This window comes from Myotis daubentonii, chromosome 3 (assembly GCF_963259705.1).
Source record: "Myotis daubentonii chromosome 3, mMyoDau2.1, whole genome shotgun sequence".
Lineage (NCBI taxonomy): Eukaryota > Metazoa > Chordata > Mammalia > Chiroptera > Vespertilionidae > Myotis > Myotis daubentonii.
The window spans coordinates 203251906-203274223 of record NC_081842.1 but is presented as its reverse complement, the minus strand read 5'-3'; the positions used below and the strand labels follow the sequence as shown (position 1 = coordinate 203274223).

Sequence of the window (22318 nt, the reverse complement as noted above, 5' to 3'; positions counted from 1 at the left end):
GCTAGAGAGTTTCCTTCCAGACGTCTGGGGCAGTTGGGCCTCCCCACTACTTTCAAAAAAACCGGGTGGGCCTTGGTAATGCTGGGATGGGTCTGAAGTCACTCCCCTTCCCTTCTCAGGAGCCTTGAGAAAGGACAGAGACTCTCCAAGATCAACCTTCCCCCACCCCCTACTGGGATCAGGCTTCCTAACTCAGCCGACTGGAGGGGAGCTTTTTCCTAATTCAGAAACAGTGGAGAGCAGACTGGCTGTGCTTTAGCTCTGTGGGACTCAAGGGCGTCACCCTCACTCCTAAGCCTCTTTGGTCTAGAAGCCTTTGCAATTAACTGTGGTCTCTGATAAGTTCCAAATGCTATCTCCCAATTGTTGGAGCTCCAATTCAGAGCCAGGAAATGCATTTATCCTAATGTCGGTGATAAGCAGAGATGATCAAGAAGATCCCTTCTAAGGTACCTTAGAAGGAGAGAGAGGCATTTTGAGGAAGTGTCTGTGAGATGTAAAGTGGCACTTTTCTGGAAGGCAAAATGAATCCAGAGCCTGGAAAACATCAGCTTTTTCATTTCTAGGATTTTATCATAAGTTAAAAGACAAAGACTCAGCCCTAGCCAGTGTGGCTCAGTTGGTTGGAGTGTCGTCCAGTGCACCAGAAGGTCCAGTGGGTTCGATTGCTGATCAGGGCATATACCTAGATTGCAAGTTTGATCCCTGGTCCAGGCGCATGCGGGAAGCCACCAATCCATGTATTTCTTTCACATCTATGTTTCTCTTTCCCACTTTAAGATCAATTAAAAAAAAAAAGTTAAAGATTCAGACAGCACTATTTACAATAGCAAAAAATTGGTAACGACTTATAGGCTAACCATGGGAATTTGAGTAAGTAAACAATATTGTAGCCATACCACAGAATATTATCATGTAAACATTAAAAGGTCTTCATATTTTTAATTATATTAAATAGTGTCAACTAAAAAAGGCAGGTTACAAAGCAATAATATATCTTACATAAATGCTATAACTATCCCTCTGTATGTATAGAAAAATAAAATAAAATATACATTTCAATATAAAATTTATTATAGAGTATATTTTTATTTCTGTTATGGGATTATGAGCCTAATTTTATTTTCCAAGTTTTTCACTTTGCTATTTTTATCAGGAAATTAAAAAAAAGAAATCTTAAGGACAGTTGCCCTATCCCAGCCATACTGGAGGACAGTTTTCCTCTTACCGTATACATTTCATGACGAACAGACCTCACCTGGAGCCCACAGTCCTTTTGGCACTGTGCTATCCCTCCCCAACATGAAAATCATTCTGCTATCAGTGGGAGGTGGAGAGAGCAACATCAGAGAAAACACCCTTGCTGTCATACCAATGCCTGAAAATAAAGTTTTGGATTATTCCATCCATGTCTACTCCATGACTGCAGAGAATAAAATGCTCAGGGTGCTTGGATACGAGCCCATAAAGTTCTAATGACACCTCTCTCCAACTGGTTTGTTTTGGTGATAGCTGTGGCCTCCATGATGGAGTAAGCATCAAAACCCATGACCAGCCCTGGCTGGTTTGGCGCAATGGATAGAGTGTTGACCTGTGGACTGAAAGGTCCTGGGTTCGATTCTGGTCAGGGGCACATGCCCAGGTTGCACACTCGATCCCCAGTCGGGATGTGTGGGAGGCAGCCGATCAATGATTCATTGATGTTTCTCTCTCTTCCTTCCTCTCTGAAATCAATAAAAATATATTAAAAAAGAAAAACAGCCCTAACCGGTTTGGCTCAGTGGATAGAGCATCAGCCTGCAGACTCAAGGGTCCCAGGTTCGATTCCGGTCAAGGGCATGTACCTTGGTTGCGAGCACATCCCCAGTGGGGGGTGTGCAGGAGGCAGCTGATCGATGTTTCTCTCTCATCAATGTTTCTAACTCTCTATCCCTCTCCCTTCCTCTCTGTAAAAAATCAATAAAATATATTTTAGAAAAAAGAAAAACAACCCAAGACCACAGCTATTGGTACTATTTTAAAAAACACAGCATCCATCCTCACTCTCTGATGAGGGATTTGTCCAGTGGCCAGGGCATCAGGATTCCTGGGCTCTAGGCCCCATAGGTGACTCACAGCCAGCCGCAGGCTGTGACTCCTGGCCTCAGTTTCCCTGGCTTGCTTTGTTGATACTCTCTGCCTACTGTGCAGGGTATTAATAGGAATGAGGTGCTTTGAACTCTGCAGATGAAAGAGTCTGGGGAAGCAGCACCCAATCATTATCCCCTATAAGGCTAGGCGTGGGAGCGGAGGTTGGCTCCTTTCATATTGTTCCAGCCACAGGAGCCTCCTCAGAGCCCTTCACTCTGCTCTGGCTGTCAAAGCTGGAAAGCAGAGCTGTCATTGCCATCTCAAGGCTACTTCTGAATAGATTTTCCTAAACCGCCCAAACCACCAGTGACCTATCTTCCCCTTGATTTGCGACTCAGTAATACTCTACAGGTGTCTAAATTCTTTCTTCCAACTGGCCTCAAATCCTGTGGGATACAGGCCATAATGTTTCACCATTAGTATCCGCAATTAAGAAGTCAGCAAAGTGTACTATGAGAGAGCTAGGCTGACTGAAGTTCAAACTCATCTGTTTCCTTTATGTAAAGTGGGGCTTAGTAATAGTCCCAATCTTGTTTGTATCTCTAGAAGTTGCTGTGTGAACCACATGAGGACCATGTGTATGAAGGCACTTTGTAAAATGTCAAGCCCTTCATGGTGTGTTAACAGGACCAAGTATCTGCAAATAAGATTTCCGGTACAACAGCCATCTGTCCCTCTTGTGCTGCAAGCTACAACTGCAAAACTAGACCTGGGGTGCCACCTATTGGTTTCCAATATAAACTGCACCCAACCAGTTACAAGAAGAGCAAAGAAAGCAATCACCAGTATTTCCAACTTTAAACCACCTTAATTTTTGCCATGCCCCTCATGCCATATTATATACTTAATATTTTTCTTTAAACAATGCATTTTGTATAAATAATTTCATTTTAAAGTAAACTTTTAATCACTACTATAAATGGAAACTAGCTAGCACTTGCCAAAAATAGAATAAAAATGCAAAATGAATAATGAAGATGAAACATTGAGATCTAGCTAAGAAGTATGCCCTGTAAACCTCAAGCATCAGAATCAGTTAAAACTGGAGATTAACCTAAGTGCATCATTGGAGAATAAGTGTTAAACCTCCGGTATTATCCTGTTCTTTGGGGAAAAACTGCCTTAGATGAAGAAATAGAACTCTTCTGAGGGAAGGTGACATTCACTCATTCTACCCCAGCTCCCTGGAAGGTTGAAGTAAGTTTGAAAGTCACAACATGTAGGAGAAAATAAACTCTTGTATTCACATTCCACAATAGTTTGAGAGGGGCCAGTGCTGAATTCCTGGTGGCAGTGCCCAGAGCTCATGAGCACCGAGGGTGTGGTGGGTGCTCTGCTTGCAGCACGTCTGACTTTTGGCCAGAAGTCCTTTGCAGGGCTGGGTGTCTCTTCATCAGCCTTCCAGCTCTGGCTGGGAGGACTGTTCTTGGGTCTACAGCCTGCTGAGCTGGGGTTACAGCTTTCTCCAGTGCTGGGTTATGTCTTGTTCTCCAGAGCCCAGCCTGTTGTTACAGATCCATGGCTTCTTGTTCCACTGACTGGTCTGAGGGTGCCAGGTACTTCTCCTGGATTCCCAGGGTGCTGAGAGATATGTCAAGGATCATAGCATGGGCAAGGATGGGAAATTGGTCTGGGCAGGATCTGACCTCTACTGATGCCCGCCTTCCAACCATGTCTGGCAGAGTACTTCCATCCTTCTCCCTTCCTCATAATTATAGCTTCAGGCAACAGGGACCAATTGGGTCTGAGAAGCCTATCAAAGCAACGAGACTCAAATGCTCCCCTTCCCCGCATTGCTGAGGCTCAAAAGACCAGAATGCTAACCCTTCAACTCTGTTGTTACGACACACACTCAGCGCCAGGCCATGGGGATTTAAATCCTGATTTTGCTGTGTCCTTTTTCTCATCTGTAAACCAAGAGTTGTTATGAGGATCAAATGAGACAATGAATAGAGTGCTTAGCATGGCACCCGGCAGACAGTAGGTGCTTAAGAAATGTGTGTGACGCCGAAACCGGTTTGGCTCAGTGGATAGAGCGTCGGCCTGCGGACTGAGGGGTCCCGGGTTCGATTCCGGTCAAGGGCATGTACCTGGGTTGCGGGCACATCCCCGGTGGGGGATGTGCAGGAGGCGGCTGATCAATGTTTCTCTCTCATCGATGTTTCTGACTCTCTATCTCTCTCCCTTCCTCTCTGTAAAATATCAATAAAAATATGTTTAAAAAAAAAAAGATAACATCTTATAAAAAAAAAAAAAAAAAAGAAATGTGTGTGACTTCTCTTCTGCCAAAGGAGAGAACGCAAGTGAGCACAAAGAAAACAAAAAAATTTCTGCTTGGGCCATAGGGTGCCTTCTACCTCTCTGGGACAGCAGTAAGGACACAACTCAGATTCACGAAGACAAAGACCATGACACTGCTGATGGAACCCTGTGAGACTGGCTGGCCTGAGGTCGGGGTCTGGGGTCTGAGTGGGAGATAGGGGTTGACCATGTTGGCCACCATGGCTGCTCTACTAAATGACTCCAGTGTCAGCAACTGAGATTCTACAACCAGGGACACCGAGATTTGAACGGTTCTTCTAACACAAGCTGAGTGAGGGACGTTGGGGTCATCATTCTCAGAGCTCCAACTGCTTCATCTATAAAAGGGGATTGAATAAAAATTAAATAACATCCTGCAAATGGAGTATGTAGCCCACCAAATGATGTTCAGGCTAGACCTTCTTTACCATCTCATGGATCCATCCATCAAATCCATCTCAACCCGACACAAACTGACTCTGAACCTGTGCGCACTTCCCTTCACTTTTCCTCAGGAGGTAATGCCTTGTTCCTGTGCAAGTCAGTCCTGAGGATCATCTGCTTGACTTGGAATATCAAACCTGCCTTATCTCTGGCCTGAAGCATACATTCCTGAGCAGGGCACATGAACCCGGAGTTCTCCTGCCTACCTCCTGGCACTATCACTGCTCCCCAGCCAGAAGTCCTGTCCTGCCCACAAGTCACCATTCTACTTGCAAACCCCCCAAGACATGTCTCAATCTTAAACTCCTATGCCTTTGTATACATTGTTCTCTTTGCCTTGAATTCCCTTTTTCTCTTAATCAACTTGGCTAACCCTCACTTTGAGATGATGCAAATCAAATGTCACTACCACTTTGAAGCTTTCTTTACCAACTCACTCTTCAGTAGAGCTGACTTTCCCATCTTTATACCAATCCTTAATTGCCTAATACAGAGAATAAAGTTGAACCTTAAGAAAATTGGGATGGTAGAGGAGGGTAGAATCTAAAATCAGCATATATGTATATGTTGAGAAATACCTTTAAAATTCCTTTGTAAAGTATATAATTATCTAATCACTAGGCTGTACACCTGAAACCAATACAAAATAATATTGAAAGTAAACTGTAACTGAAAAATTAAAAACGAAACAATTCAGGGAATCAGAACAATAACCAAAAAAACCTTAAAATTCCCTAAATCACTTATTAAATACAGTATACATCAAGCATGTCAAACTTGTGGCCCATTGGCTGCATGAGGCTCACGAGTATTTTTGCAGCCCAGCCAACATAACAGTATGTAAGAAACATTTTAATAAAAACTTCGTAACTTAATTTTTACAATATCCTGTTATACATAATTATTAATAACAAACTACAACGTTCACTAATGACTGATTACTATAATAGTGTTGCATTCACTTCCCTTATGTGCCTTAAATGCAGGCGCACCATTTCTCTCCACTAATACCAGCAGCGAATATTTTAGCAGCCGATTGCCATGTCATTAGTCCTGTACTGACTTGTTTGGTGTGCGCAACAGGAAATATTTCGCTTTAGGAGAACAAGGAAAATAGGTTTATTTGCATTATACTTATTAATTTGTGCAGTTATTCAGTGTCTGGTAAGTTAATGATCAAGAAAAAAATATTAATTTTTATTAAAATGTTCTATTATTTTATGTTAATAATTACTCATTTATTTCAGCCCTTTGTATTCAGCATGTTTCTACTGAAATAAACCTATGTTTCTATGAAGATTAAAGCTGCTTTTCTTGTGGCCACATAAACTTAAACCTTGTTTATTTGGCCCATGTTAGCCTTTTGAGTTTGACATGCTTGGTGTACATGGTTTTATGAGTAGAATGTGACGGCATAAAGTCATGTACATTGTGCAAAATATCACAGCTCTATTCAAAGTACCCCTCCCCTTTTTTGTTGAGTACATGCCGTTGGATTTGCCATAAGCAGCAAGTTGTGTGAGGCAGGTCCTCATCCTTTCTTCAGGTACTTATTGCACCCTCTAGTGCCATCATCTGTAACTAGTCTACTTCCCTGTGAACTTTGTTTCCCACGTGTGAAAGGGCCTGACACAGATCAGTAAGTGTTGGATGGAACTATTTTCCTCCCTCCACAAGGACTCTGGAGTGCACCTCCCCCACCCCTGCCTTGTCTCCAGCAGTGTAAATGCCCAATCTCTGAAACCAGCCTAGAAAGCCTGTCCTAGCTCACATGCAGCCTCTGTGACATGAGAGACACCTACACATGACCTCAGCTCTACCCCCACTGGTCCAGTTTTGAAGGTCTAGCTGCCTCCCAGACAGCTGACTGTCCCAGATCCCCCTCAAGCATGGCCCAACTGCTAGCTCCCATCCCTTCCATCTCCGTGACAAACTGACAACCTTCCTCTTTCTTTTCTTACCTCAGTGACTAGCACAACCACCCATACCACTATCTAAGCCAGAAACCGGCAGTCTGAATTCTGCTCTACCTCTACCTTATAATCATCTATCACCTTAATATTTTTCCAATTCACACACTTCTATTCTCACTCCTAATGTTTCATCTCTTCTCTTCTAGAAACTGTAAACACTCTCTTGCCCCCCATCACATCCCTTAAATGCATTTCCCACACTTGGAGGGGCTTTTCAAGAATGTACATTTGTTCATGCCACACTCTGAGCAACACCACTATGCTGGTCCTGCTGCTTGCCCATGAGCCGAAGTCCACATTCCTTAGCAGGGCACTGAAGCACCCCCATTGCCAGCCTGCACCCCTTCCTTTCCCCTTCACACTCAAGACACCGGGCAAACTGAACCCTTTACCTCTCTCAAAACCAATGCCCTTTCATTCCTGGGTCTCTGTATTTTTGCTCCTTCTGATTAGTATCTTCCCTTGTCCTAAGGTACAACCAACCCATGTTCTAAGGGGCCAGCCTTTGAACATGAAAGACAGTCACCAGGGAACCCAATTGGTCAAAATTAATCAGACATCTACAAAGGTATAAGTAGCTATTCCTGAGTCCCACACACTACCCCACCCTCCATCCCCATTGGCTGTGGCTAAGAGGCTATGGAGCAAGGATACGAGGAGAAATGGAAGTCAGCTCCCATTGCAGCAGACATCATGGCCTCCAGGCTTCGCTGCTCTTGGACCCCGAAGCAGTAGCCATTGGCTTTATCCACAGCCTGCAGGACTCGCTGGACACTCTCCTTGTCCTGGGCAGGGAAGAGAGAAACAGCTGAGACTGGAACAAGGATGTGGAATTGAAGTTGTACCAAACTGCTTGCAGCCCCCGACCCCCACCTCAATCTTGCCTCATGAAGTCTCTGTATATGCAGCTTCATTGGCCTGAAGTAGTTCTACCTGTTCCCAGAGGCCTGGCTACATCCCATTTTTCTGACCACCACCCCGCCTAATTTAGAATAGGTAAGCTCTTCTATGCACAACCATAGTCCCCTGGATTTATTCCTATTGTAGCTCTGATCCTACCATCTAACTACTACAAGTTATTAACTCATCTGCCTCCCCTACTCGACTGATCTGCAAGGTTGAGGTATTCCCAGTGCCTGGCACAGTACTTAGCTAGCAGTAGGCACCGAATAAATATGCATGTAACCTATTTATTCATCCACAGAAAAGTAATAAGAACAATTCATACATCAAATGATAGGGAGGAAAGATCAAAATAATGCATTAAAGCCCTGGCCGGTGTTTCTCGTTAGAGAGTCAGCCCTCGCACTGAAGGGTCACGGGTTCGATTTTGGGTCAAGAGCACATACCTGTGTTGCATGTTTGATCCCTGACCCTGGTTAGGGGGTGTGTGGGAGACAAATAATTGGTATGTCTCTCTTATACTGATGTTTCTCTCTGTCTCCCCCTCCCTCCCGTACACTCTCTCTAAAAATCAATGGAAAAAATATCCTTGGGTGAGGATTAATAACAACAAGGTATTACAGTTCTTACCACAATGCCTAGTTTAGAAAACCTGGCCCTCGCCGGTTTGGCTCAGTGGATAGAGCATCGGCCTGCAGACTGAAGGGTCCCAGGTTCGATTCCGGTCAAGGGCACATGCCCAAGTTGCCGCTTGATCCCCAGTGGGGGGCATGCAGGAGGCAGCTGATCAATTATTGTCTCTCATCATTGATGTTTCTATCTCTCTCTCCCTCTCCCTTTCTCTCTGAAATCAATAAAAATAAAAGAAAAAAAGAAAATTATTTAAAAAAACAAAACTACCCTAGCCGGTTTGGCTCAGTGGATATATCATTGGCCTGTGGACTGTAGGGTCCCAGGTTCGATTCTGGTCAAGGGCATATGCCTGGGTTTCGGGCTCGATCCCAGTGTGGAGTGTGCACAAGACAACCAATCAATGATTTTCTCTCATCACTGATGTTTCTCTCCTTTCCTCTCTGAAATCAATAAAAATATATTTTTAAAAAAAGAAAACCTGCAGTAAGTGGTAGTTAGGATTAATATCATAGGTTTAACCTCATTTTTAGAGAAGAGTGTGGCATTAAAAAGGGAAGAGACAAGTTCGCTCAAGTCCACATACTGCAGAAAGGACTCAAACATGCACGGGAGTCTCCCAGGTTATCTTTGCAGGGTGAAGGTGAGAGGCACAGGGATTGGGTACTACTTTGCAAGTCAATAAGCAGTTGCTCATCTTGAAGGAGCCTGAGAGACTTATCCCTGACCTTGATCAAGTTCCTTGCTGGTGACTTTCAGGGAACATGTGGAGAGGACCCAGCAACACAGAATAGATAAGGCCAAACCTCTTTAGTGGAATCCTGCCCATCAGAGCCCCTGGTACCAAAACCAAGGGGACCGAAAGATAGCATGACCTAGGACAAAGACCACTGTTTGAGCCCTCAAAGCCTCCTGTACTCTTGGCGTGGAGAGGTCCAAGGCACTGTCAGAGCCCATAGGCAAGGGAACAGGCCTCTTAGTCCATGGTACCTGGATGTTGAGAGGAATGAAGGAGACCAGGCTGTAGTCTTCAATGAGCTGCACCAATTTCTCATTGAGCTGACGATAGTGGCGGAAGAAAGGGTCAGAAGCCAGGTGGTCAAGCAAGTAGGAGAGGTCCAGGACCTCTGTGTAGTAGTCCAGGTTGAAGGCTAAGGAGAGAAACCAGTCAGGAACAGGTGGCATCAGGCTAAAGCCCCAAGGACAGAAACCATTATTTTTTCTTCCTTCCTCTGTCTTCATTCTCTCACTGGCTGGTTCCGTCATTTACTAGCTCTATGGACAGATACCCACCTCATGGGGCTGCTATGAGAATTAAGTGCTATGGACCTTGTGCCTGGTACAAAGAAGTGCTTGATCAGTGGTAGCAAATAATGATACCGAACATGTACCAGGTACAGTGCTTGGTGCCGCCTTCATGAAGCTCAGAGTCAGGTAGTACCCAGGACCCAGCACACACTGTAAGGACTTTAGCAGGGTGGCGTCTGGGTAAATCTCTTTCCCTTTCTGAGCCAATTCCTTCTTAATGTAAAATGAGCAAACCAAACTAGATGACTCTGGGATTTCTGATTCAGTTCTATGTCTACAAACTTCCCATTAAGAGAAGTAAAGTGGGCTTGCACTGTCCATTTCAGCCTGGAAAACTCAAGTGGTTGGGCTACTCGGCAGGTGAGCCAAGGAAACAGGCTGTCAGAGATTGATCCACTCACTTGTGTGCTCTGACTTCCATGCTCTAATCAGCTCTAATTAGAAACTGACACCACTACAAGGAAGAATGTCCTGAGCATTCCAACAAACTTCTTGGGTTGCTTGACAGGTAGGTTTCTCAATGAGAATTAATAAACTGGAGCCAGGTACACTTGGGTTTAGATTTCACCTCAGCTAACATACTAGCTGTGTGATTCATGTAAGGCAGGGGTCCTCAAACTTGTTAAACAGGGGGCCAGTTCACTGTCCCTCAGACCATTGGAGGGCCGGACTATAGTTTTTAAAAAAAAACTATGAACAAATTCCTATGCACACTGCACATATCTTATTTTGAAGTAAAAAAACAAAACGGGAACAAATACAATATTTGTATTTGCATGTGGCCCTCGGGCTGTAGTTTGAGGACCCCTGATATAAGGCCTCAATGGCCTCATCTGATCTGCTAACCAGCCTTTTGTGAGGATGCCTATCAAGAGTCAGAGCTAGGAAGGTTAAAGACCACCATGTAGCTACCTCCACCTGGTGGGGGCTGTGAAGGGGGTGAGAAGCTTTCGATGACTACAAATTTGCACATAGGTAAAATGGGGCTTCTGGGCTTGCCAAGAGATGGACCAGGACTCTGACCAGGAAGTGCTGACATCCCTCCATGTCCTGCCTTCGCTGGACAAGGCCCTTACAATCACTCTCCCAATGACTTCCCTTACTGCTCACTTCAGCTGTTCTTCTTTGTGGCTGGAGATGCTATTTAGGGAACTGATGCCCCAGCTCAGCAGAGCACTAATATTGCAGGAAAGAAATGCTGGCCATAGGGTCCTTATTCAACTCCCCTGCCTCAGCAGCCTGCTTTTCCCTCAATCTTCTCCACCTTGACAAATGGCACCCTCATTTGTACACTGGCTCAGTCAGAAACCTGAGTGTCATTCTTAATTTCTGTCTCCAGGTCCAATGCACAAACAAATCCTATTTCTTTTTTTTTTTTTTTAATACGTTTTATTGATTTCTTACAGAGAGGAAGGGAGAGGAATAGAGAGCTAGAAACCTCGATCAGCTGCCTCCTGCACACTCCCCACTGGGTATGCGCCCGCAACCAAGGTACATGCCCTTGACCGGAATCGAACCTGGGACCCTTCAGTCCGCAGGCTGATGCTCTGTTCATTGAGCCAAACCAGTTAGGGCCAAATCCTATTTCTTGAGCAAGTTTTGAATCTCATTTTCTCCATTCCCACCACCATTGCTGTTGGGGTCCATCCCCAGCAGGTCCAGGGGTTCCCATAGGTGTGGACGGAGTCGGCGAAGAAGGACGGACACCGAGGCAGCGTTCAGTTGATCATCATAGCGAGGTTCTCTCTCCAGGATCTCCAGCCAAGTTCTGTCTTTCTTTTTTTTTTTTCCTGTTCTACGTTTTTATTAACATGACTTTTTAAAAACAAGCATCCATACCAGTGCTGGGGCTGAGAGTGGGAGGAGAGGGGCGGGGGGAACTGGGCACGAGGAAGGAGTTCTGCTTTATTGGTAATAAAGTTCCAGGTTCATCCCATCATGGATTTCATAGTCGCTCAGAGAAACGTGGTCCTTAAAGATCGTGTACCACTTCTTCAGCACAATCTTATTCCCACGGGTCCCCGTCTGGGCGGGGATCAGCTTCTTCAGGTCCCCGATGGTGTCATCGGTGTTGCACTTCACTCGGGCCTTCTTCCCCAGACGGTCGTTGCAAACCACCTCTATCATACTCGAATCGCCTCGAACCAGCTGACGCCACCTCGTTGATGATCCAAGTTCTGTCTTTATTGTCTTGTTACATCTGTATTTATACCAGTTGATTTTAATCCTATCAATTCTATTCCAAAGGTTAGGGCGTTTCTTATCTCCACTCCAAGGTTACTCTATTGTTCTATTAAGCTACAAGGGAGTAACTGAAGGAGATTATCCTAAGTAAAGATTATGTAGCTTAAGCATGATTGTTGTAGTTAAAGTGATTAATTACCCTCCTGGCACTTAGTTAAGGGGTTTTATTCCCTCCCTAACTCCAGGGAAAAATCCTCACCTGGGAAACAACCTTTCTCGGGGAGGTGGTCCTGTTTAAAACACATAGCGTTAAGAGGGGGAGCAAACATATGCCATATACGCCAGGTCCCTTGAAACATAAGCTATGCAGATGTTTCTTCCCTGCAGCGACTGTGTCAAGCAGCAAGGGTGGACCGGCTTCCGGCACACTGCTTGGGCTGCTACAAAAATACAAAAGGAGCTGTTTTCATTCTTGCCCCTTTCAATTCATTCACAAAGCAGCCAGGACGACCTTTTCAGTTCATGTTATTCCCTTGCTTAATATTCATCAATGACTTGCCTCTGTGTTTAAATAGTACAAGTTTTGGCCCCTGCCAACCTCTCTGTCCTCATTTCCTACCACCCTTCCCCTAAACACTGTCTCAGCTAACCTGCCCCCACCTTCCTTGGAAACAAAAAACTCTTTGCTACTTGAGGGCCTTTACTCACTAATAGTCCCTCTGCTTGGAACAGTTCGCCCTTAGCTGGCTCCTCACCATTCAGTTCTCAGCTCATATGGCACTGCTCATTCCCCACCACTCACTGTCCCATCGTTTTAATTCCTTCATAATACACATTGCCATCTATAGTTTTCTTGTCCCCAAAACCCAGAACAGTAAATGGGACAAAATAAATGGGTAGGGGTCAGCACCTGACTGTGGCTATGATCACCAGGCCACGCATGGTTCCCTGGAGGAAACTTCCTTCACCTGAGATCTCTGCTTCACTCCAGCCCAGTCACTGGCCTACACCTTGCCTGGCCCAGACAGGAGCACTTACCTAGCTTCCCATAGTGCTCAATGAGGTCCATCTTGGAGAGGAGGTTGACGTGGGGCAGCTCTACGTGCAGCATGGTGGCCAGGGAGGTACACAGTACTGAAATGAACTTGGCGGGGTCTGTGCAGTAGTGAGAATCTACCAGGTGGACAGCAGTCAGCTGGGAGGGGAGGGAGAGACAGGATGAGAGTGGCCTGAGAGTGGCAGGGAACATCAGGGCCTATATCTCTCCCCCATCAGATTAGGGGTGCCTGAGGACAGAGTGCCAGTCTTCCCCATTAGTCTCTTCCTTCTGTTTCATTCTAATGCCGCACTCATTTCCTTCTCCCAGGAGATATGGGCATTTTTCTTAGAAGATGCCTTGGGCTGAGCCTCCCAGTGGGCAACTGGTTCAATTCCCACTACATCTGACTCCAATCTTTCACTTACTTTTGCCCCCAACTCACAACAACAATCGCCATGCTGTTTTCCACATAACTCCTTACATACTTCTAATAATCCCAAATTGGGTGCTAAAACATCCATTTACAGATGAGAAAACTGAGATTCAGAGAGATAAACTGACTTGCCCAGGATCACGCAGTGAGTCAGCGGCAGAGCCAGAATTCGAAATTATACCAGTTATAGTCCAAAGCAACTCTGCCCTTGCCTCGCTGTGTGTGGCATGCCCTCCCTGTCTTAGTTCCTTCATCTGCAAAATGGGCCGGCCCGACCCAAGACGCACCCTGAGGTCCCACTGGGCCATCTGGGAGAAGATGCTGCGCAAGGAGCCATGGTGCGTGCAGAGCTCCACTTGGCCTGGGCAGTCGAAGAGGAAGTAATGGCCGCGGAGGGGGTCAAGCTTGGCACGCAGCCAGTCCAGATTGGCCTCCAGGTACTCCATGCAGTACAGCAGGCCGCCGTTGGGCCCCAGCCGCAGGGCGTCCATCACGTCGCTCAAACCCACCAGCTCGCTCACGTCCACGGCGCACTCGTACGGCAGCCCCTCGTTGGCCGGGTCCAAGTTCACTACCGCCACGCGCCGACCCATCGCGCGCAGGAACTCGCTCATGCCCAGGCAGTATGTGGTCTTTCCCGAGCCCGGCGGGCCGATCACAGCCTGTCCAAAGGCCGGCGTCCGAGCGGCCCCCGCCATGGGTGGCACTCGGCCCCGTGCGCAGCAGGAAAGCTCGGCGGGGAAACAAGGCGGGCGACGCGCCAGAGACAAGAGGGCGTCGGGATCCCCGACGTGCTCTTCGGGGGGTGGCGCGGTGCCGGTGCCCCGGAGTTGCCTACGGTGGACCAGCAGGAAGCCGGGCAACGCGGAGTGAACAGCCCGGTACTGAGCGCACGAGCAACTTCCGGAAGACGTCGGAAATGACAGGGTCCCGGAGAGGAAGTCCCGCCCTCACGGTGACGACACAGCTTAGCGCCAAAGGTGGTGGCGGCGCGCAGCATTTCACCAGCAGCGAGGAGATGGGTTGGGGTATGGGGCAAGGAAACTTTTTCGGGATTTACCCAACCTTCCTCTAGGCCCAAATTAGAAGAGAAAGAAACCCGGTTATAAACTTCTTTATTCTACCATTCGATCGCAGGTCCGGACCACCTCCCGCGGATTCTCTGCCGTCTAGTCCCAGCCGGTCAGGGGGAGAGGCAGTGGAAGGCCCGCCCCAAGACCGTCTCTTCCGAGCACCACAAATCCTCTTCTCTTCCAGGTCCCTTTCTCATTCTTTCTGACCTTCAAGGTGACACCACCCAAAGAAGGCTGTGTTGATAACCTCAGTCAATCCAGCTTTTCAAGGTACTGGGGGAGGTGACAGGGGCAAGCCCAAACGGACCAGGATTAGGAGATCAACGAAGAGCGGTCATTAAGTCCTAATATCAAAGGGGAGGATAGGGGGCTTTTTTGAAAAAATGCCCCTGAGGTAGAGAGCCAGAAGGCAAGTTCAGAACAAAGCACCCTGAAGGAGCCGCGGCAAGTTGCTGCTCCCAGACTTCTTCCTGCTTCGGTGGGAGAAAAGGCCAGGGCAGTAATGAGTGATCCTGACGAAGGAAGTCCCTGAACTCGTCACTCAGGCTCTGAGAAGCTGTCAAAGGCAGAGCTGGAACCCCTCACAAAGGTCATATCTGTCCGAAACTTCATGCTGGTGGGTGGCTGGCGTCGGAGCAGCAACTCCCCTTGGTCCTGGGGCAGGGGTTCATCATAGATGGTGGAGATGAGTCCCAAACCAGTTCTGCGGGGCCTCTTCAGTTGCCCAAATGGCTGTAGCTTCTCTCCGTGGTACCTGGATTAAAAAGGGCTCTCGGTGAGAGGGCTGTTCTCAAACCCCAGTTAAGGGGGTTGGGAAAGGACAAGGAAATACCTACTGCATATCTGGTTTGTCCCCAAGACAGAGCCTTTAAATCTGGACTTTTGCTTTATCCGTTCATTGGCAGTGCCAGTAACCGGGGGCCTCAATGCTTTCATTTTAAATAGTGCACAAAGTTTAGAACAACTATCACCACTCCGTAACTTACAGTCACTCCCCAAAGGCAATCATCAAGTCCAAACTCCTCAGATTGGGAATAATGACCCCACCAGGAGATCCAGACCTATTTTTTCCTTCTAACTCTACTTTAAAGTTCACTCTCTAGGAATCTCAAAGCCACCCCAAAGCCAGAGGAAAGGGGAAACCAGGGTACAGCTGAAAGGTTAGCTTGGACCCCCAGGGAAATCCCTGTCATACTCACCCCAGTCCACGCTTACATCTGGGGTGCTGGCCATCATTATCCAGGGCCTCAGGCACCCCTGAGCACTGGCTGCCCAGGCCCTGGCCTTCAGCCCAGCCCTGTCGCTCCATCACCTTCCGCCCAATGCCCTGCGGAGGGAAGGGAAAAGACTCAAGAGACAGAGCTCTTATGGAGGGCAGAGGCAGGGCGGAAGAGAAAGGATGGGGTAGAGAAGGAAAAGAGAGGTCAGTGGATTGGGCATAATCCTCACCTTGGTGTGGCGCTCAAAGGTGCCCACCTGGCATTCAGTCACGGAGCTGTCCTCCTGGCCATCACGGCGTCTCTGTTCCAGGCGCATTTGGACAGAGTCTCGGGCATCCTTGTCTCCACCATCTGAGGAAGCAGAGCCCAGTTTGCAGAAGGAGGGAAACCAGGTGTCTAAGACCTCACAAGATTTACATATTCATCTTTATGATGATTTTATTACCTTATAATTCTTTCTCATTAGACTGGGAGCTTACCAAGAATAGGAACCATGGTTCTCCAATCTTACAAATGAGAAAATTATGGTGCAGAAAAGTCATAGAGCCAACAGAGACAGATTTAGAGCCCAGGTCTTCCCCTCCTCTCCCTACCCAGGTCATTTTTTTAAAAAAATATATTTTATTGATTTTTTTACAGAGAGGAAGGGAGAGAGATAGAGAGTTAGAAACATCGATGAGAGAGAAACATCAATCAGCTGCCTCCTGCACATCTCCCACTGGGGATGTGCCCGCAACCCAGGTACATGCCCTTGACCGGAATCGAACCTGGGACCTTTCAGTCCGCAAGCCGACGCTCTATCCACTGAGCCAAACTGGTTTCGGCTCCAGGTCATTTTTGACTCCAGAATCTAAATTGTTCACCAGAGCATGAGCTACCAATGCCCACAATTCCAGGGTCTGCCCACCAGAAGCAGAGTTCCCTGAGGGCTATCCCTACTTGTCCTTGCTTCACAAAGAAAGAAAAAGGCTCTGCCTACAACCAGCACTTAAGGCACTCAACTAGAGATATCTTGAGAGGAACCATCTCAGTGAGCTACCCCAAGGAACTGATCTGTCTTAGCCTTTGCTAAGCAGGTCTGATAAAGTGTCACTGCAAGACCACCAGTTCCACGTCCCAGTAACAAAACCCCTGGCCCAGTACCTCTGTCGTAGTACACGCTCATGTCCACATCCCAGTCATCGGCTGTCTGTTCATCAAAGTCTGCAGGTATAAGAGCATCAAGCAGAGTGAGCTTAAGGACTCTCAGTTCTGTTGAGAGTTAAATCTAGACTTAGACATATGTTCTAGAACTTGGGGCTTTTGATAGTAGTTTTAAATCTCTCGTCTGGGAGGGGCATTCAGAATTGTGGGAGGGCACTTTCCACTCCACTGATCCCCCCACCCCTAAAAAGGATGACTGGTCTTATATACAGTCAAGGTTAGCTACTTTCCTAGCCTTTTATTGGGCCCACTGTCAGTCTTTATGCCCTGAGGAACATAAAGCCCAGAGCAAATGCAACAGGGAACACTACCAGCATTACCTCCTTCTTCCTCCTGCCAGAACTGAGCATCTGTGTAGAACACCAGGCCAGAGCCGCCCTTCTCCCACTTGAGCTCGATCTCCTCCTCAAAGAGCCGCTCAGTGGTACGCTCCTGCCTAGTCACATCCTCATGCAGCGCTTCATGCCGTTCCCACTCCTCACAACGGTCATCGTCCTGGAAAAAGGGGAGAGGTGACATGCCTGTTTAGCTTCCTGACCTTATGCCCACAAGGAGGGCAGCTCAAGGTACAGGAGGCCCATGAGATGGGCCCTCAGCATCATTCCTCCAAATCTTTCCAAGATGCAACACATATTAGGCCCTTGAGGTCTTGACCAACACATCTCTCCATCCGTTTCTCAACATGGCTCTTTCCCCTGACAAACCTGATTCACTCTTATTTCTGTGTTTTTGGTCATACTGTTCCCCCTGCCTGAAATATCTGCTCTTCTCTCTCACCACATTCTCTTTACTTGGTAAAATCCTCCTCATCCCTCAAGTTCTACAGCCTACATGGAGCTGGCCTGAGTATATATTAAAAAAATAAAAAATAAAAAAAAATACCACTCTCGCCGAAACCGGTTTGGCTCAGTGGATAGAGCGTCGGCCTGCGGACTGAATGGTCCCGGGTTCGATTCCGGTCAAGGGCATGTACCTGGGTTGCGGGCACATCCCCAGTGGGAGATGTGCAGGAGGCAGCTGATCGATGTTTCTCTCTCATCGATGTTTCTAACTCTCTGTCTCTCTCCCTTCCTCTCTGTGGAAAATCAATAAAATATATATTTAAAAAAAAAAAATACCACTCTCACCCAGTAGGTGTAGCTAAGTGGCTGAGCATCAACCTATGAACTGGGAGGTCAAGGTTCGATTTCCAATCAGGGTATATGCCTGGGTTGCAGGCTCCATCCCCACCCAGTAGGGGTTGTACAATAGGCAGCTAATTGATGATTCTCTCTCATCATTAATGTTTCTATCCCTCTCTCCTTTCCTCTCTGAAATCAGTTTAAAAAATAATAACTCACCCATGTCCCTAAAGCTCCAAGCAGAGTTGCTAACACATCTGGACCACATCCTTGTGTGGTACTGTCTTGACTTTTCTCCGGCACCTGTTCTGCAGCAGCGATTCCTGAGGTCTCTCGAAATTTAACCCAGACAGGGGCTCCCAAGATTTCAAACCATGAGTTATCTTATCATTCCAGAAGTCCAGTCAAGCAATTGTAAACATATTAGCCACACCCACTGGCCCACAGCAGTCTCACTGGTCTCTGAACTCAGTTTTAACTGGTACCCCCTGTTGAGGTCTTTATACATGACTAGAGGCTCAGTGCACAACATTCGTGCCCTGGGGGGCGGGTCTCTCAGCCCAGCCTGTGCCCTCTCGCAGTCCGGGACCCCTCAGGGGATGTCCACAGGCCTAAGCTGGTAGTCAGACATCCCCCAAGGGGTCCTTAGCACTGCTGGGGAGGTGGGAGAGGCTCCTGCCACCGCTGCTGCTGCTGCTGCTGCTGCTGCGGCTCACCAGCCATGAGCCCAGCTTCTGGCTGCACGGCGCTCCCCCTGTGGGAGAGCACACTGACCACCAGGGGGCAGCTCCTGGGTTGAGCGTCTGGCCTCTGGTGGTTAGTGTGCATCATAGAGTCCACTTTTCCATCGATTTGCATGTTAGCCTTTTATTATATAGGATATCACAAAGAAAGAAGGGACAAGAAGTAATACCTACTGTCTACTGTGTGTCAGGCCCTTCACATAACTTAGCTCCTTTAATCACCCCAACAACCCTGTGAGGTAAGTACCACTATCCCCAGTCTACAGATGAGAAAACTTGGGTTCATAGGAGTAAAGTGATTTGCCCAAAATACACCAAGAGAGTGGCAGAGCCAGCATTCAAACCCAGCTCACCACACCATACAGCCTTTTCAGATGCTGCCTCTCTCTTTTCAGGGAGATTTAAGGCTTTTTGAAGGCAGGAAATGGTCTTAGACTATCTTTGGAACCCTATGATGGTCACTATGTTTACAATTGCTTGATTGGACTTCTGGAACGATAAGATAACTCATGGTTTGAAATCTTGGGAGCCCCTGTCTGGGTTAAATTTCAAGAGACCTCAGGAATCACTGCTGCAGAACAGGTGCTGGAGAAAAGTCAAGACAGTACCACACAAGGATGTGGTCCAGATGTGTTAGCAACTCTGCTTGGAGCTTTAGGGACATGGGTGAGTTATTATTTTTTAAACTGATTTCAGAGAGGAAAGGAGAGAGGGATAGAAACATTAATGATGAGAGAGAATCATCAATCAGCTGCCTATTGTACAACCCCTACTGGGTGGGGATGGAGCCTGCAACCCAGGCATATACCCTGATTGGAAATCGAACCTTGACCTCCCAGTTCATAGGTTGATGCTCAGCCACTTAGCTACACCTACTGGGTGAGAGTGGTATTCTTTTTTTTTTTTTTAAATATATATTTTATTGATTTTCCACAGAGAGGAAGGGAGAGGGATAGAGAGTCAAAAACATCCATGAGAGAGAAACATCCATCAGCTGCCTCCGGCACAACCCCCCCAGGGGACGTGCCCGCAACCAAGGCACATGCCCCTGACCGGAATCGAACCTGGGACTCTTCAGTGCACAGGCCGACGCTCTAGCCACTGAGCCAAACCAGTCAGGGCGAGAGTGGTATTCTTAATGCCTTGGCCTCTCTAAGCTGCCAGCAAGAAAGGGTGGCTCAATGTACTCACATCATCTGAGTGTGATTCTTCTTCCTCCTCCTTTTCCCCTTCTTCCTCGGGGCCTCCACAGAGGCTGGCTGGTACGTCTGTCAGGCAGGTTCCCTGGGGTATTTCCTCACCCTCAGCCGTGTACACAAGCTCTTCCTGCTCCACAGTCTCTGAATCCTCATACCTGAATGGTACATTGCCGTAGCGTCGGGAGGAGCCTGTCTTGGGGAACTGGAGCTGCAGCTGGGTGATGATGCGAGGGGGCAGGCGGCAGGCCCGGATCAACTCCAAAAAGACCTGCAGGGGCGTCCCCACATTCCCATTGGGCATGAGCACTGGTGGGTTCAGCTCTGGCAGTTGCCTCAGGTCAGCGAGAGTGAAGGCTTCACTCTTAGCCTTCCGACTCTGCAGTTCCTTCCGGGTCTTGAAGGGAAAGGAGCCCAAACCTTGGGAAGCAGAGAGAAGAATGGCTCTTGAAACCTAGAAGCCTCCAGCAACACTTGAGCCAGAAGTCGGTCAGAGGTTTAAATCCTTTAGTCCAATGTTGTTCCTCCCTTTCACAATTCCAGAATCCCTTCCTCCATTCCCTGACCAGAACCAACTAGTAATTTCATGCCATTTCTCATCACTTCAGCTGAGCACACATTTCTTCCAGACTTGGTTCCTGTTGATCTTTTGATCCTCAACTACCACCAACCGTCAGCCCCTGCACACCTTCATATCATGTGCTCAATTTAACATGCCCTGAAAGTCTCATGAGCTTTCACACCTCTGTCTGTGTCTTTTCAAATACCATTTATTTTGAACACCATTCTTCCCCACAAACTTGTTATCTTTCTCAAGATCCAGAGGAAAAGCCTGATCCCTATCAGAAATCGGTTTCTCCCTCTTCTATCTTCTCATAGCACTTGGTGACAAACAGCATAGGCTCTGAAGTAAAACACTTGGGTTTGTATTGTGATTCTGCCATTTACTAGCTCTGTAACCTTAGGCAAGCAACATAACTTCTGCACCCCTCAGTTTCCTCACCTATAAAACACGAGTAACAATAGATCCTACCTTATAGTATTGTTGTGAGGAATAAAAAAAAAAAATGAAAGGCTTAGAATAGTGCATAGTAAGTACACAGGAAATGCTCAGTAAATATTAACAATGAGAATGGCATCTCTGACAATTAGCTTTTTACAACTCTCTGGACTGTGTGCACAAGAATGTGTCCAATTCTCTGCCTACCAGCTAGAGCAGTGGTTCTCAACCTTGGCTGCACATTAGAATCACCTCGGAATCTTTTTAAAATCCTGATTTCTGGGCCTCATCCTCCAGAAATTCTGTTTCTTTGATTCCCAGGTGATTCTAATGTGCAGCCAAGGTTGAGAACCACTGGGCTAGAGGAACACTAGGCCTAACAATATAAGTTAGGTTTGTTGAATGAATGAATTAAAAGGTTCCGCACTGTTTCCTGTTCCCCATTAAAGTGATTTCCAATGAAAATAGGAGCTGTCCTGAGAGAAGAAACTGTCTCTTCATTTGTATCTTGCTAATAGAGGACGGGTGGGGAGCAGGAGGAGAGCGAGATAAAGATAATAAGAGGATTAGAAACCTGACTTTCTTTTTATCCTTCTGTGTCAGTTGAAAATCAACCCCCCAGTGGTTCTCAACCTTCTGGCCCTTTAAATACAGTTCCTCATGTTGTGACCCAACCATAAAATTATTTTCGTTGCTACTTCATAACTGTAATGTTGCTACTGTTATGAATCGTAATGTGAATATCTGATATGCAGGATGGTCTTAAGGGTCGGTCGACCGCCAAAGGGGCCGCGACCCACAGGTTGAGAACCGCCGCATAGAGACAGGGGGGCTTGCAGGAGGCAGCGGATCAATGATTCTCTCTCATCATTGATGTTTCTATCTCTCTCTCCCTCTTCCTTCCTCTCTGAAATCAATAAAAATATATTGAAAGAGAGAGAAACGTGCCTGGTTCCAGGTCCTGTCTATTTATCTTTCCCAGCCGTACCTTCTGCCTCAGTAGGTAGCCGAAGTTTGCGGATGAAACAACGACTGGGCAACCAAGTCCCCTGAGAATCTAGCCACTGGCGGCCGGAGTACATGCGAAGAAACTTCTGGGCTTGAGCGAACCCTCGTACGGAGACGACACAGCAGCAGGTGCGGGTCTGGACGGGGACAGAGTCCCGCGTGCGGCCGTCGGTGACTGAAGTCTGGGCAAGACTCTGGCCGGCAGGAGTTAGGGCAGATGCGGGAGTAGCCTGCGGAGGGGTCCGCTCAGGACGGTGCCGGTAATGGAAACAAAGGAAGCCGCAGTCGCTCTGCTCCCGGAACTGGCTGAAGTAGCTCCGCAGCTGGGCCGAGCGCAACTCCGAGGGGATGCCACTCACTATTAAGTAAACGGCCGCATCTTCTTCCGCCTCGCCGGGCACCGCCATCT

General features: G+C 47.3%; 3 protein-coding genes across 3 annotated transcripts; all 3 read right to left on the bottom strand.

Annotated features, from left to right (window-relative positions):
• Positions 1–908: 908 nt before the first annotated feature.
• GPN2 (GPN-loop GTPase 2) lies at positions 909–14295 on the bottom strand. Its single transcript, XM_059690664.1, has 5 exons — positions 13633–14295; positions 12912–13068; positions 9372–9532; positions 7503–7633; positions 909–3711 (listed from the first exon to the last, which is right to left on the bottom strand). The coding sequence occupies exons 1-5, from the start codon at positions 14041–14043 to the stop codon at positions 3639–3641; spliced, it is 933 nt and encodes a 310-aa protein (XP_059546647.1). The 5' UTR covers positions 14044–14295; the 3' UTR covers positions 909–3638.
• LOC132231480 (ubiquitin-like protein 5) lies at positions 11052–13050 on the bottom strand. The gene is made up of 2 exons (XM_059690668.1): positions 12912–13050; positions 11052–11889 (listed from the first exon to the last, which is right to left on the bottom strand). Exon 2 carries the CDS (start codon positions 11814–11816, stop codon positions 11595–11597), a length of 222 nt encoding a protein of 73 aa, XP_059546651.1. The 5' UTR covers positions 11817–11889; positions 12912–13050; the 3' UTR covers positions 11052–11594.
• Positions 14296–14444: 149 nt separating the features above from the next.
• Positions 14445–22316, bottom strand: GPATCH3 (G-patch domain containing 3). Its single transcript, XM_059690663.1, has 7 exons — positions 21890–22316; positions 19897–20321; positions 17162–17336; positions 16782–16841; positions 15868–15989; positions 15618–15745; positions 14445–15172 (listed from the first exon to the last, which is right to left on the bottom strand). Exons 1-7 carry the CDS (start codon positions 22314–22316, stop codon positions 14956–14958), a joined length of 1554 nt encoding a protein of 517 aa, XP_059546646.1. The 3' UTR covers positions 14445–14955.
• Between the last annotated feature and the right edge of the window lie 2 nt (positions 22317–22318).